Source organism: Suricata suricatta, chromosome 3 (assembly GCF_006229205.1).
Source record: "Suricata suricatta isolate VVHF042 chromosome 3, meerkat_22Aug2017_6uvM2_HiC, whole genome shotgun sequence".
Taxonomy (NCBI): domain Eukaryota; kingdom Metazoa; phylum Chordata; class Mammalia; order Carnivora; family Herpestidae; genus Suricata; species Suricata suricatta.
The window spans coordinates 118,129,456-118,146,229 of NC_043702.1; the positions used below are offsets into that span (position 1 = coordinate 118,129,456).

At 35.9% G+C, this 16,774-nt stretch overlaps 1 protein-coding gene across 7 annotated transcripts in view; it reads left to right on the forward strand.

Moving 5' to 3' along the window:
* Positions 1–16,774, forward strand: part of DCAF6 (DDB1 and CUL4 associated factor 6) — a 137,681-nt gene that overhangs the window by 98,040 nt on the left and 22,867 nt on the right. For 4 of the 7 annotated variants that reach the window (XM_029934971.1, XM_029934973.1, XM_029934974.1 and 1 more), the window contains 4 exons: positions 3,909–4,021; positions 6,311–6,397; positions 6,625–6,952; positions 11,522–11,563. In XM_029934971.1, the coding sequence (XP_029790831.1) occupies positions 3,909–4,021; positions 6,311–6,397; positions 6,625–6,952; positions 11,522–11,563 (570 nt within the window). The remainder of the gene's footprint in view (positions 1–3,908; positions 4,022–6,310; positions 6,398–6,624; positions 6,953–11,521; positions 11,564–16,774) is intronic. The other 3 variants (XM_029934972.1, XM_029934975.1, XM_029934977.1) reach the window with 1 other exon arrangement.

Here is a 16,774-nt window from a genome sequence, read left to right on the forward strand (position 1 = left end):
CAACTATCCATTAGATACTGAATCAATTTTTCTTAAGCACTACTAACTGCTTGCTTTTCTTGAAGCTAGATCATTCTGAAAGTTTCCTGTTAGACCTATGAGTGCGAACATATGGTATCTGTCCTTCTCCAGGCAGGGAATTTTTTTACGTTTTTAAAAATAATGAATATCTTTGTTTACAAGCTATTTCCTACCTTTAAGATTGATTTGAGAGGTATTTTTAGAAGTGAACTCTATCTAAGTCAAAAAATATTGCCAAATTATTTTCAAAGGACTCTTCTATCATTACATTTCTCCCAGCAGCATATGAAGGTTCACATTTTGCTGCCCCCAGGCCAGGGTTCAGTAGCAATTTATTTTTAATTTGTATATTTGATTTTTAAATAATTGTCATTTTTATTTAATTGATTACTAGTAAGGTTGAACTTTAATGACTGTCAGGTTTCTTTAATGACATTTCTGGTTATATTTATGGCTCATTAATCTAGTTAAATCTTATGTCTTAAAAACATTATATGAGCTTCTTATATTCTTTTGGTCTGTCTCATGCCTTTGGCTTAAGATAGCATCCAAAATTTTTATTTAAATGTATTACTATAACTATATTCATATGATTTAACATATCAATAAAATAATCTTTCTTACTATATGAATAATTACATAGTAATAGAATTATATGATTAATATATAGGGATTATGTTAATCATTTAATACCAGCCTATTAATTATTTTATATAATTAACATATTAACATATTCAACTGTCTATTATATATTATATGTTTATATAATATATACACAATATATGGTTATATATTATTTATTGATATATAATTATATGTTGATATGTGGTTTTATTTATTCCAGTTCACTGGTTTCCATTTATGTTTATGTGTGTATGTATTTACATTAAAATCTTTAAGTAGTATTTTCAAATATTACTGAAATCCTTCTATGTTCCAGAGACTATTCTAGACACTAGGAATACATCAGTGAAAAAGACTGGCAAAAAAAATCCCTGCCCTGTTGGAACTTATATTCTAGTTGGGGGAGACAGACAATAAATAGAGTAAATAAATGAATTGTATAGTATGTTAGAGAATACTAAGGGCTATGGAAGAAAATATAGCAGGTAAGAATGATTGGGAGACATAGGGCAAGGGTCAGCATCATTGAGTAGATAGCATTTGGGCAAAAACTTAAAAGGGTAAGAAGGAATGAGCCATGCATACATCTGGAAGAAGAGCATTGTAGGCAGAGAGAAAGTCAGTGTAAAGGCTCTGATGCAGGAACAGACCAAGAATGTTTGAGGATTTAAGAAAACCACGGTAGCTGAAGTGGGGTGACCAAAGGAGAAAGTAATATAAAGAAGGTCAGCCCAGGAAAGTGAGGAGCATCTTTAAAAAGATAAAGGGTGTCTCTGATTGCTGTGTAGAGAATAGGCCATAGGTAGAAGCCAGTGGCCAGTTAAGAGACTATAACAGTAAGAAAGGTGAGAAGCAGTGTGTCTTAGACCAGGATGAGAGCAGTGGAGATAGATAGTAAGAAGAAATTGGATTCTAGGATATATTTGAAGGTGCAGTCAGTAGAATTTCGAATTTCTTTATGAGCCTTAGTGTTTGAACTCAACTTTTTATAGTCATGATATCTGTGGCCCTTTTTCTTAATATGAGATTTAAGATCATACAAGATTGTTGTGCTTTATGTCCTTCTTGTTCTACTCTCATGTTTCGGTACAGAAAAGTCAGATTTTTTCTTTATAAAGAATCTCATCTGAGCATTTTTTAAAGCAAAGATCATTAGTCCCACTCTTCTTTTGAATGCTACTTTTCCTTCTCTAAAAACGGACTATGAAATTCTCTCATTCACTAGTTTATTTCCTTATCAGAGAGTAATTACTTTTCCCCCTTATTATGAAAGAAAAAATTATAAAAGGAAAATTCAAAATGTATGCAGTCTTTTTCATCTCTGCCAGTATGGGGTCTTGCTTTTATTTTAGTTTCTTTGATGACAGCTAAGGCAATAGAGCACACTAAGTGCTTAGACCTTAAACTTGACAAGCTGTGGAACTTCTCTGAATGTCAGTTTTTTCATCTGGAAACAGGCATATCTAATAGAACCTACTTTAGAGGTTTGTTGGGAAGAGTTAACAAGATCACGCAGAAGTAGATGGCACCTGGCATGTCGCCCAGTGCACGACAGCCCAGGCACTGGCTCTGCAGTCGCTGTCTTTGTAAATTGCCGTTCCTGTCCTCTGCCCGTTTTTCTACTATGGTGTTTATCTTTCTCTTACTGATTTATAAGAACTATTTACCTGTTTATTATAGAATTAAGTGAGGATGATACCATTTGTCTTTCATCTGTTGCAGATATTTTTCCTAGTTTGTTGTTTGTCTTTCAGTTTACTTATGGTAGTTTTGCTTTGTGGTTCCAGCCTGTGAGCTCATGCTTAGAAAATCCTGTCCTTCCCAGGATTAGGAGGAGAGTTTCTTCTTATTTTCCTCTTATAGTTTCTGTGATTTTTACATCAGAAATATATGTTTCATTCCTCTTCAACTTATTCTGCCATGAAGTATGATGTAGAGCTATAACTTAATTTTTCCACGACTGTTCCTTTGTCCTGCTGCCATTGATTGAGCAGTTTATGCTTTTCTCTGTGATTTAAAATGCCATATTAACATGTGCTAAATACATTTACTTGATTACATTGTCTTTTCCACTAATGGCTCTGTTTTCCTACGCCAGTATCATAATGTTCAATTCTCATAACCGTAATACATTGAGCATTTTATTTATGCCTGTATCATAGCTTTCTCAATGGAAAAAAAAAGATTTATAGATCACATTGGCTTCTCTTTACCAAAAGTACTATATATTTCTTTCTGTTTAAAAAGAAATGACATGTTCATTGTAAAAAAAAAAAAAAATTCCGAATCTAGAGAAAATTGTGAAAAAAAATCACTTGCAATAATCTTACTGAGATGATGCTTAACATTAGTACGTATCCTTTCTGAAATTTTTTTCTGCATATATACCCATGTAGATATGCATTCTTTCCAAAAATACCATATTATACATGGGTGCCCTTTAAAAAAAATCAAATTGACTTAGTCAATTAGCCTAAAAGGGTTTTTATAAAATCTTGGCAAAAAGTCCATGACAATTTGCATTGTCTATTGAGTCATTGCTATTTGTCTGTTATTAACAGTTTTTAAGTTACTTATAATTCTCGAGTTTTTTTTCTTGTTCACGTTTATTCTAAATGTAAGAAATTATTGCATTTCTGTGAATTTAATTTTAATCCTAGATTGTTTTACATTTTCCTCTGTTTTCTTTCCCATTTAATCCCACCTTACACATATGCCATGATTTATTACAGAACATTCATTGAAAATTATTTATTTGAATCCATCTAGGATTCTTCCCTAGCCAGAAATGCTGACAGAATTATTAGTCATCATCATGTGGGTATTAAAACTAAAACGGAAGACATGGCCCTAGCCTTCTGCAAACCCTGGTGCTCAGTCACCTGCCCTATGTGAACAACAGCAGTTCAAAGACCAGAGTCTGCAAAACTAGTAAGGATTTGGATGTGGTGAACCATCTGTGATGAGGACAAGAAGGAGTCCATGTAATTAAGTTAAAATTCAATAGAAATGTACAGAAATAAATAGAGGCATCAAAACCTTGAAGAAGTGGTCCTTTTGTATTTCTCTCTTTAGTTAAAGAGAATCAGAATATCACCTTGATCTTTGAAAGTGGTATTTTACAAATATTATTCAAATAAATTGTATATTTTTTATTGTGTGAATTTTTTATTCATTTCTCTAGTTGTAAAATATAAAAATTATCCTAAAAGTTCATATTTATTAACTTCCTGGTGGAACCGCTTATTTTGTTTTGATGATAGGAGCAGTACTGCCTCAAGTTCTAGAGGAAATGGGAACCACTGCAAATCTGAGGGTCAGGAAGGACCCTTGACCCCACAGAGCTCTGTGCTATCACCAGCAGACAGTGAGACAAGTAAGGTGTTGTTTCTTTTGTTATTACAAAACCCAGGTGTTTGATGTCCACCTACTTTTCTCTTCTTTCAGTACAGCAGTTTTACTTCTTGGTTAGTAAGTTAGGTATTATTTTGGAAAGAGTGTGAGTCGGGCAGAGGGGCAGAGGGAGGGAGAGAGAATCTTAAGCTTAGTGTAGAACCTGACGTTGGGCTTGATCCTATGACCCTGGGATCATGACCTGAGCCAAAAGCAAGAGTCAGACACTCAACTAACTAAGCCACCCAGGCACCCCATTTTTGTTTTTAATAAATTACTTTGGCTTCAGTAGTCCAGCCACTACTGTTGATAAACAGATAGCAAATACAAACAGTGGAGGCCTTGAGCATTTACGGTAGAGCCACAGTGAAGTACAGTGGCCCTCAGTGGACACAGTGGCCAAGCCAGGTAGTCATTGTGCTGAAAATATGTGAGATGTAAATGTTAGTTTGGATTATCTTTATCACCTTTATACCTAGCAGTGAAATCTAAAGTGTCTGCCTTGGTTTTTTCAAAGAGTATAGGTAGCTTGTGAAGGGGGAAAAAAGGAATAAAATTTAAATGGGTTATCCATGAATACTATTTCATATAAGAAATGCCATTTAGGGATTTTTCAGAACCCTTTCCTAGAGTATTTTACATGACCATTATGTAAAATTTAGTGTCTAGTCCAGAGCCTTGAATATAGGAAATGTTTGTTCATTCTTTCTTTCTTTCTTTCGTTCTTTCTTTCTCTCTTTCTTTCTTTTTTTCTCTTCTTTCTTTTCTTTCTTTCTCTTTCGTTAGCATATAATTTTTTATTCACTTTTTTCTTTAGATGAAGTGAAATTCACATAACAAAAAGTAACCATTTTAAAGTGACACCTGGGTGGCTCAGTTGGTTAAGCATCCGGCTTTGGCTCAGGTCATGATCTTGCGGTTTGTGGGTTCGGGCCTCCCATAAGGCTTTGTGCTGACAGTTCAGAGCCTGGAGTCTGCTTCAGATTCTTGTCTCCCTTTCTCTGCCCCTCCTCAACTTATACTCTGTCTCTCTCTCTCTCTCAAGCATTAAAAAAAAAAAATTAAGTACATAATCCAGTGACCATTAGTACATTCACAATTTTGTGCAACCATTGCATCTCTCTAGTTCTAAAACATTTTCTTATCCTCTCCAAAAGAAATCCCACAGCCATTAAACAGTCACACCCCATCCCCCTTTCCCCCTTTGCTTTCTGTTGTACATCCATTTTTTACTGCTATTTCATAAGGCTGGTGAAAATCAGATGGAACTAATACTTGAAAATTTAGCCTGGTACAATGACAAGGGTATTAAAAAACAACTATAGCTGGAGATGGCCATCATAGAAAAATCAGCTCATTAATTAAAAAAAAAAAAAAAAAAAGGCATGAAATGAATGATGGCCAGGCTGGAATACAGTAGATTTTCAAAAAATACTTGGTAAATGAAGGAATAAATAAATTCTACCTCTTATTAAATGAATAGATGCCTCAATATAACAGAGTTTACAAGAATTAAATTTGTATAGAACACCTGTCTAGTAAGCAGATATATAGTTAGGAGCAAAAAACTACTTCCTAATGGGTCTTAGAGTTAAATCCCAGAAATAAGTATTTTCAGTAGCCAAAACAAATTATGGTAAGGCCAACTTTACTATTTGTTCATGATAGTTCAGATTATACTAAATGCATGGTAAAGGGATAGAAAAATATGCAGTTTTAAATTTAGATTTTGTGAAGTTAGAAAAAAGACAGGATCAAGTAATGTCAGTCATGAAGGGTGATCTGAAGCAGAGGTCTTTGCCACAGGTTTATGAAGGTGCTTGCCCGGGCTTTGGGAGGAGGCGGTGGGCAGGGTTGCTCCTGCAGTCTTGCTGGTATTTGTGCAGTGTGGTACAGACGTAAGTGTTTGCAGTGTATTGAGTGGAGGTTACAGCTGAGTGTCAGAATATTCTATGACCCAAAAAAGATTCAGAACTACTTATATACAGGATAACTAGTTGGTGTTTATTTTATTTAAAAATTTGGATTTAATGATATGTTGGTGGAGCACCTGGGTTGCTCAGTCGGTTGTGCGTCTGACTTCCGCTCGAGTCATGATCTCACAGTTCCTGTGTTTGAGCCCCATGTCGGGTGCCATGCTGACAGCTCAGAGGCTGAGCCCACTTCAGATTCTGTGTCTCCCTCTCTCTCTGCTCCGTCCCTGCTCGTATTCTCTCTCTCTCTCAAAATAAATAAACATTTTTAAAAAATGATAATTTGGTTTATTTCCCAGAAGCTCTTGAGGAGTCATCGGAGGATGCAGCAGCATATCAGGAAGATACATCTGCAGAAAACACCCCTCAGAACCGTACAGACAGAGGTGAGTTGTCTTGTTCTCTTCAGATCATTGCTTCATGTGGGTAGATACAAAGCTGTAATTTATGTTTCCCCTAGGGCTATTTCACATGGATATGTTTTAGAATTTTCCTCTCCCTATTGGGGAATTCCCTATATATAAATAATATATATAAATAAAGCCTGCCAGCTTTAATTATATTAAATAATGTTGCCAACATGACCAACTGTTTCTACTTGATTTTCTGACAGCACAATCAGATAAGTTCACATCTGAGCCATTGGAAACCTGCTCAGGAGAAAGAGATGACTTCAATCTTGATAGCTCTTGTGGGGTTCCAGAAGAATCTACTTTGTCTGAACAAGGCAAGGAACCAGGAACTTCAGATCAAACGAGCACTGAAGGTGCTACCAATCAGAATAGCACTACTCCTGAGCCTCACTCACAAACAGAAGCCATTGGGTCTTTGGCTCAAGAGGAAACATTAGCCAGGGACTCCGCTCTCCAGGACACAGACGATAGTGATGACGACCCAGTCCTGATCCCAGGTGCAAGGTATCGAGCAGGACCTGGCGATAGGTTGGTAAATTTTTAATTAAAACGAACTCTAAAAAGTACAATTCACAAGTCTTTGTTTGAAGTCACATAAAGGAGTCTTTCCATTTCTTACAGTTGTTTCCCCAAAGGGTATCTCAGTCATATAAACTCAACAGAATTTTTTAAACTGTGAATGATTTTATGTATTACATTCTTTGAGCAAACTGTCCATTAAGAGGGGAATAAAGTCTCATTGCTCTGTATCTCCAGGCCGGAGACTTGCTCCTCAATTTACAGATCAAGAGAAAGGAATGTTGAGAATGACCAACAGGTTATATGAAGTCAGAGCTATATTTAGCTGTAGACATCCTGGCCTTTATCAGTTTTATTTTGTTTTTTTCACATTCAGTTTTTCTGCTTTTCTACTGACCCTGGCTTAAGGTAGTGTGATAGTAGGTCTCTTTTTGAGAATATATTTTTCTCTGATTTCTACTAAGTAACCCAATTTAGAAAATGAAAAATTATACCAGATAACAAATATTCTAACTACAAAGAAGAATTCTCACATGTTCATATGCTTTTGCCATTTTTTATTTTGTGTGATCATACAGGTATATTTTATTTTTTAGTAGATAAAATCTCTTGAAGTATATTGCATTCCATACTTTTTAAAAACTATTTCCACAGATAATGCTATCATGTGTCATTATAAGCTCTGTCCTTTTTCAGAGAATCAAATTTTATCTTTAAATTCCTAGCTTACACAGGTATGAAGAACCATTTCACATATTTCTATGCTTAGTATACTGCTGTTTATAAAATATTCTGCCATTTCTGACAAGCGAAAAATACAATAAAAAGATTATACAGCATTGCCATTCTTTAATGATAAATTAATGATCAAGAGCATTATGACTTGGATTTGAATCTTGGTTTTACCACTTAGCTATATTTCCTTGTTCAGATTACTTAATATATTCTTAAGGTTCTGTTTCCTTTTCTATAAAATTAAGTTATGATTATCTGGAATTGTTAAAAGAATTTTTAGAAATCTATCAATCATTTAGTCAGAGGATCCATCCACTTTGAAAGCACTAAATAGCCAATAGCTGTATTAAGCAGCTAGAATGTTCTGTGTGGCTACTCAGACTTAAAACACAATTACAGTAAGAGTGACTTTAGGGATAGAGACTGGCGGAGGCCACGCAGAAATCCTCAAAGGTACTGCTTCCGGGTCAGTGAACCGGCCTTTCGCAACCATGACCGGACAGTCCCTTCAGTTACGTTGAATCAGAATGTTTGTTTTGCAGTGGCATTGTTTTTAAACGTAAAGGAAGTGATCTCTCCTGGTATTTGTCCTTAGAGATTAACCAGCCTTCTTCTCTTTCCCAGAGTCTCTGTAATTATTTTAAGCTTGTGCATTTATGGCTTTCTATTTACATAAGAGAACATCTTTTTTTAATTTTTTTTGTACTCACGTAGATAAAACGATGCTAAGGTCATAAATGAAAATAAAATTTAACTATGCTTTCTAGTAAAGTGCACCAAATCACTTACCAAGTTTATTTGTTTAAATAAGGAATTATGTATTTTTAATAGATATTAGATACTTGTAAAATATCATAATCACATATCATCTTCTATCCAAACTAATTATAACACTTTTATATCAAGCCTACTTTATAGCTGAGGAAACTGAAGTGCTAAGCAGATGATTTGTATATTTTAGACCTAAAAAGCTTTTTTTTTTTTTTTTTAAAACACAGTAGTTTAGCATCAGTGAGAAAGGAGGATTTGGAGGCAGCAAGGGAATGAGGGAAAGCAGCCTGGGGAGCTGATCCCACTCCGTACATGTCTCCAGTTCATACTCTCAGGTTAGATCCAGATCAGAAACCTCCTCTGGGTCTGCATTGGCTTCCCTGATTTTTAACGGTTATTCTTTATGTTCAGTTCAGGTATATAGCCTTAGTTTGTCCCGTATATTTTATTTTATTCTGTTGGACATAATAGTGAACTTACTGAAGAGTAACAGAAGAATCATAAATTCTTACTCCTAGAAACTTAATAACTTACTGAAAAAGAGAGGACAAATCCACAAGCCATTTATAAGAATGCTGGGAAACCGTTTTAAGGATTGAAATGAAATACAGTGTTACATATATACGTACATCTACTAGTACTACTAGTACATACATCTGTGTATATATACAACACTATTTCATTTGTTAATGCTAAAGTGATTATAGTGACTAACAACTACATCAGTTTTTCTTTGAAATTTGCATTATTCCTATTTACCAAAAATTTGAAAATGGTCAAAAAAACCATCCTTCCAATTTTTATCTAAATAATTGTTATAGTTCCTAACTTCTTGGCACTATCTTGACTAAATCTTGAACTGCCTATATAAAGTATATTTTTAATATTTCTGCACCTTTCTAAGGATTCTTCATCCTTGAGACAACTTCCCATTTATCTTCTAAATTGAAGGAATAGGTATGTCGACATTTATTCTAAAGAGAGAAAGTTTAAGATACTTTTCTTTTTAAGAACATGGAAAGAACTATTTACCAGCTTGTAAGTAGGCATATATGATTTCTGAGAATTTCTGTTTCCAAAGGGACAAAGGATTTCAAAGTTCTGTTGTAAAAATTACACTATTTGGTTTTGAGGATCTAAGGATACATTTCATACTTCGATCCAATGCGCAACCTAAGGGAGGCATGTCTTGAAGTTCACTTGTTGCTGCTGCTTGAGAGGCCCAGTCAGGGTTAGTTTGGTTAGAGTAAGGACATGGCCCCCATGCTAAAAATGGTAAAAGTATATACTTAGGTCTGTACTTCAGTGTGTATGAAGCATTACTTAGTGGATCTCATAATTTTTTGACCTAAATTTAATCTTTAAAATGAAAGCTAAAAAGTTTATATAAACTAAGCCATTTTGATGCACATTATTAAAAATATCAAATAAGTTCCTTGCAATGTAATAATTTCTTTATAAGGATTTGCATTTTTAATTCGGTTAGATAAATATGATCCAGCTTTTTACAATTGGGCTGAGATCAGCATGAGAAGGAAACATCTTAGAAAACAAAGGCCTTAACCACTAACATAGATGTTTTAAAATCAAATGCTCTTTTCATAACTATAGCTAGCCTTGGTACAAATAAAACTGGGAGTCTCTCTAGCAGAGCTCAGTAAACTTTTTCCTAAAAAAACCACATAGTAAATATTTAACTTTTGCTGGCCAAGAGATAAAGTGGAGGCTACTATGTAGGCACTTATGTCACCACTTACAGATGTAAAAACTGTTCTTTGCTCATACGCTATTACAAAAACAGGTGACTGGCCAGACTTGGCCAAAGGACCATGGTTTCTGACTCCTTCTCTGCAGCAAATCAGTCTTAGAGCAGCACAACTAGAGTCTGTAGCAAAATGACTCTACTGGCAGATATCCAAAGTTTAAAACAATGAAATCTCTAAACCACCACATATTTGGTCCCCTTTAACTTTGTCTACGGCAAGAGCATAGAACACTAAATGGAAACTAAATTGATGAAAGAATAATTAACCAAACATATACTTTCCAATCTTGGTATTAAAAAATAATAAATAAAAGTAGTATATATCTCACTTAGTGATTTTATACACTGTATTTAGAAATAGAAACATGTGCCCTTGGAATGAAAGGAACATGATCAGGTTTTCTGTGTATATGATCTCCACATAAACTTTCCATAGTGCCAAATCGAGCTTATGATGGCCTGGCTGGTAAGCTCTTTTCTTTTGTCAAACCTGAGAGGATCTTACTTTCTGAAGAAGTTCTCGCATAGTCTTGAAGGTCTTTAGTTGTAGACTCAATTAAGATGCTCTAAAGATTTTTTTCCATAAATAACCCTGTATGACCTGTTAACCACTTTGTTCAAAAGTATTTTTTTATATGCCTAGAAATGTGATTCCATTTACCTACTCTGGACTTTGGGGAACATGGCCTTTATTTTTAAAGCCAAAGTTCTTCGTGTCCTATAAATTTGCCACCATGTCTTTACTCATCATCATAATCACTCTCAGTATTTCTAATGATTCAAGTGTCAAGTATTAAAGAAAATTGCAGAGAGGAAAAAAGGTAACCCAGAAAGAACTGAACTCCTCGAGAGTTAAAAGCTCTGTTATTCTTTGCTTGCTTGTGATAGAGTCTATGGTTAGGACAAATGAGTCAGCTCAGGGCTTAATTGTTTTTTCTGAAAGCGGCATAGCCCTGGGGGGCATAATGTAGGTATGGCAGTGGCTGGTATTGATGATGTGAGTCAGTGCTGTTCCCTGCAGCTTTGTAACCTGTTGGGTTCTCATCTATTTTAAGATAAAAGGGATTAAGTGCAAAGTCTTCCTTTTAATCTTAATCTTCAGTGAGTGTCTCTGTTTCTTTAGTTTCCTTGTCTACTTTTAAGTTGAATGACATAGTCTCACATAGTACCTTAAATCACAAAGAGACACAGAAGTGTTCTTAGGTTTAAGTGATTAATAGTAGAAGTAGTGACCTTTTTAATGCTTGAAATATTTGGTTCTTTGAAGTCTCTGTGAGTGACTTTAGTTATTGTGTTCCCTTCACTAGATTTAATATCAGAGGAACAACAATAGGTGATAGAATAATGAGGTAATTCAGTATGTTGCTTCATTATTTATTTTTTCTTTATGATGAATTTGCCAGGTCCTCCTTTTCCACTCCTAACCCCCTTTCCTATTAACACTTAATACTTCTTCAAACTTACTGAACTCTGGGTGCTGAGCATTGTAAGCAGGTTGCTTCTCACAGCCGTATATAGTTGCATGCCCTGCATGGGAATAGAATAAAGAGAACTTTCCTGTGTGCAGATGTAACTGATATCCACATCAGTGTGTCACACGATATAACTATAATCTGAAATGGTGTACTCTAAATTGTTGCTTACTCATTTTGAATATTTTGTCAAAGGATGCAACTGACTTTTTTGAAAAACTTGATTGGAATAGCAGTTAGCATTAGCTGCTTTTTGTTATTATTCAGATATACTCCTTTCCCTTGAAATCAAGAAGTAAAAAAAGGACTTGAGTCTAATTCTGTGCATAACAGGTTCAAAATTCTGATTTTTAAAGAAAGCCAATTTCTTAATAAATGGCTTTAACAACTTAATGTTGCACATCAAAATGATATCTAACTCTCAGCCACTTCTGTACATTTTTAATATAACTTTAAAGTGAGCTTTAATTCCATTATTCATCTACCCCAAACCTGGTTTACTGACAGAATCAACTTTGTACTTAATTCCAGTGACACATGTCTGTTATTTACCATTCATTAGTTTCTAAAACAAAAGGGAACATGAAACATAAAATGGAATTTGTATAAGGGCTTTTTGATTTTCTGATTTATACCTTTCATCACAAGTACTCAAAGCCAGTTTCTGCTTTTACAGTGAAGATTGCAACTAAAAAGTACCATGTTGCTTTAAACAAGTTACGGAAAAGCTGATACATTGAAGTGAGAGTATTATGAACTAATAAACAACAGTAAAACAGAAAATATGCCTCGTCCCTTCCCTCAGAGCTAATGAGATAAGACGACTTCTTTACCTCTGTTCATTCTGTCTTATATGGAAGAAATTTCTAATTACAAGGTAGTTTTTTCCCTGACATTTAGTCTGCTTACCCTTTAAGAGCAATTGCGGATGCTCAAAGAATGTAATTCTGCTTTAGATAAGATTAGAAAAATAAAATTAGAAAAACAAGATTATCACACACAATGATCTGTTCTGCTCATGTCTTCATGAGGGACTGTCCTGTAGTGCTTTGTGAATATATCTGAACCCTAATCTGCTGAGATTCTTAGTGATAGGTACCATATTTAATGTTTCTTTTAATAAGAAAGTGGTAATCATCCCTTCCTCTTCGCTCGCTGCTGTTACTTCATCACCTCTCGCCTGGTCTTCTGTTCCTGTGGCCCTTCCACTGCTTCCAGCCTCTGTCCTCATCACACCCACTCTCAGTGGCTTTGCACTGACTGCGCTAGAGAAAAGCGGCAGCCCCTCCGCCCGGCCTGCAGGGCGCGCTCTGTGTGGCCGTGGCCCCTGCCAGGATTTGTGCAGACTACAGCAGAGCCCCTGGGAGCGGGCCCCGAATACACTTACTGCCTCCGTTGCTTTATTTGCTGTGTGCCTTCTACCTGAAATGCCCTCCTGTCACTGCCGGCCACCTCATCTCAACATTTGTCTTAAGTGGCTTCTTTTTGAAACTTTTCCTGCCCTGTACCTTTCATAGTCCCAAGGAGGACTGAACATTTCTTCTGTGTGCCCTTTATACGTGTATCATGCTGCCTGTAACAGTTGATTGTGTATGTGTACGTTTCTCTATGTAAAAAGTAAGCACCTCTGAAGCCAGTGTAAGAATACATACATGCATATGTAAATAAGAGTTGGCAGGGAAGGCACCTTTTTATCGAAACTCCGAGTTTTTATTCATATTTCCTTAGATGATCTAGCTAACTGTTTTTTTCCTCTGATTTCCTAAACTCGAAAAAAATGAAAAGCTATGAATTACAGTTAACCCTATGAACAACACAGGTTTGAACTGTGCAGATCCACTTATATGCATATTTTTAATAAATAATAGCACTATAAATTTATGATTTTGATTTCTTAACATTCCTCATGATTTTCTTAACATTTTCTTCTCTCTGGTTTAGGTATACAACATATAATACATATAACATATATATGTTGCTTGACTGTTCCTGTGATCATTAAAGCTTCTGGTCAACAGTAAGCTATTAGTAAGGTTTTTGGAGGGTCAAAAGCTCTACACAGATTTTCAATTCCATGGGGGTGGGGGTCAGTGTTCCTAAGCCCCACATGTTCAAACATCAACTGTATTGTTTCAGAGATCCCTCAGCCTTCCCACATATTTGATGACTTCCTAGAAAGAATCACAGAACTTAGGCTCATTAGTAGTTATGACAAGAGAAAAGACACATCAGAGTCTAGAAGAATTCAAGCATGAGCTTCCAACATTCTCCCAATCCCAGCTGGGCCATAGAATGTTCTCCTCCCTTCAGTAATCAGATGCATTAATGCTTGTGTAGCGTTCCTGTCCAGAGAAACCTGCGTAGGATTCAGAAACCAGTAGTTTTATTGGGGGGTGGTCATGTAGGCACCCTCCGCACCCAATCACAACTCCTAAATTCCAGACCCAAGAGAAAAGTAGGTGTTCACGTTATTTATTACAGACCATCCGGGCAAGCAGGCAGGTACGTCAGGGTTCAGTGTCCCAGCCAGGCAGACCAGTGCAGGCAGTGTTCCAGACACCAGCCAAGGGCCAGCCTTGGAAGCAGACCCTTCTGAAGACAGTGGTGTCAGGACTGCTGACGAATACATGTTGAGTCAAAGAATCCAATTCCAGTCTCCCTCCCCACACTGCCCACACACAGAGCTCAGGTAAGTAGATTGTGTCCATGTCATTTTTTCTGCCCCCAGAGTGGTCCAGGTTGTAGTTACCACAAAGAAAATGTGCACATAAGCATCTCTTCTACTTGCGTTCCATGCCGTGTAGCCTGGGATTGAGCTGGTGACTCTGGGGACCAGCTGGGCTGCTCTTCTCACAGTGGCTTTGGCTTGGTGCTGCTCAGAGCAAACACTGTGAGCATTCTCAGAACGGCAAGATCTCCTGTACAACAGGAGCGCTTCCGCTCCTTGATGTTGTGACTAGGAACCTCCAGAAACTTCTAGGCAGTGTGTGTGCATTGTTTCCTTGTTGCACTAAGTGCCCTGAATTCTACTGTGGTGTCACAAAATTTGGGAAATACTACATTGTGTATACATCTTTTTAGATTCACAGAACTAACATAATGAAGCCTCTCTGAAAATGTAACAACAAAGAAACCTGTTTAGCTTTGTTTAATCCATTATTTTACACATTTCACAAACACTTTCTTTGGAACACCTACAAAAATGCCACAATTAGGAAAATACTCTTCCAGTTTGCATTCTAAACTGTATCAAGTTCACTAGATACCTAGACTAGAAGACTCTCACATGTGCACAGTAAAGAATTTCTTCCAATAGGTTAACTTAAAATTCACCTGCTATGATTCTGACCATGTCCTTATGTTCTATCCTTAGTACAGTATTCTTTTATATTAACCTCCTTTGGCTAACGGAATTACTCATGTCATTTAACTCCAGGTTAAATAAATCAATCCTCTCAATCTTGATTAAGCCATTTTTCTACCCTAAAATTTCATTGTTCCCCCACAAAGCATTTTAATTACACCAATAATATCAATTAATTTGTACCACTCTAGCTACCTGTAATAGTGTTTTGGAAAAGGATTTACCATATTGAGAACAATTGGCAAAGTAATTCATATTTTATATTTTTAGTTTGTTTAATTTCTCCTTATATTTTAGCCTAGTCCTCTACTAAATGTGCCAATTTGTTTTTTTTTTTTAAGAGGGCTTATAGACTACTTGATTTGTTTAAAGTATATATATTTATTTTGAGAAAGAGAGCACAAGTGGGGGAGCAGCAAAGAGAGGGAGAGACAGAAAATCCCAAGCAAGCTCCATACTGCCAGCACAGAGCCCTACATAGGGCTCAAATCCATGAATTGTGAGATCATGCCCTGAGCTGAAGTTGGAAGCTTAACTGACTGAGCCACCCAGGTGCCCCTATTTCTGATTTTTATAACTTCCTAATTTAAGCTTAAGAAATTTTGCTGACCATTTAGAAATAGTTTTCTAGAATATGCAGTATTAAAAATAAAATATAGGGGTGCCTGAGTGGTTCAGTCAGTTAAGTGTCTGACTGTGGCTCAGGTCACGATCTCGTGGTTCATGAGTTTGAGCCCTGTATCAGATCCTCTGTCTCTCTCTCTCCCTGCCCTTCCCCTGCTCGTGCTTTCTCAAAAATAGATAAACATTAAAAGAAATAATCCTCTTGGAGAAGAGGAAGGGATCAAAATATAAAGTCAGGAATCTAGGTTTTTATTTTCTTAGGTCAATTATTTGTTAGATTCATTCTAGATTTTTTTCCTATTAAATGCTGTCTCCCAAATAAATAGCTGATACTGTGAGGTGTTTTTATTTTTATAATGAATTAGTTTTGTGTTTATTATTTTATCCATTCAGTGAACCTATATGAACCAAACACTGTGGTAGGTGCTAGTGACCTAAAGCTAATGAGCATTACAGCCTCCATTCGCTCTTGGTTCAGTGGGATACAAAGACACATATAAATAATTATAAAATAGTAATTGTGGCAATAGAGTTTTGCATAGGCACTAGCATTATTAAAGGCTTTTAACCTAATCTGAGGAGAGGAAAATTGTTTTTTGCTCACTTTTAAACTTTATAAAAAAAGGATATCGTACTAGATATGAGACTAGGACATGCTATTTTTCTCAGTCACCTTTATGTTAAGATTCACCCCTGTTGTTATGCGTAGCTAATAGACTATTTTCTGCTATATAATAAACCATAATTTATCTCTTTTCCTGGTAATCAGCAGTTTCCAGGTTTGCTATTATTAGCAGCGTTGGTTTGAAATTCTGAAATACGTCTCCTTGGGTTTTTCTGGAGTGCATACCTAGGAATGAAATCTTTAGTTTTATAAGTTAGATTGTCTTACAAAGTGGGAGTATAAGTTAATGGAATCACTAATCACATTGATCCACATCTTTAAACTTGGTTTTGTTAAGGCGCCTAGCTGGCTCAGTCTGTAGAGCATGCAACTCTTGCCATTGTGAGTTTGAGCCTCACATTGGGTGTAGAGATTACTTGAAAACAAAATGCTTAAAAATAAATAAATAAGGGCTCCTGGGTGACTCAGTGAGTTG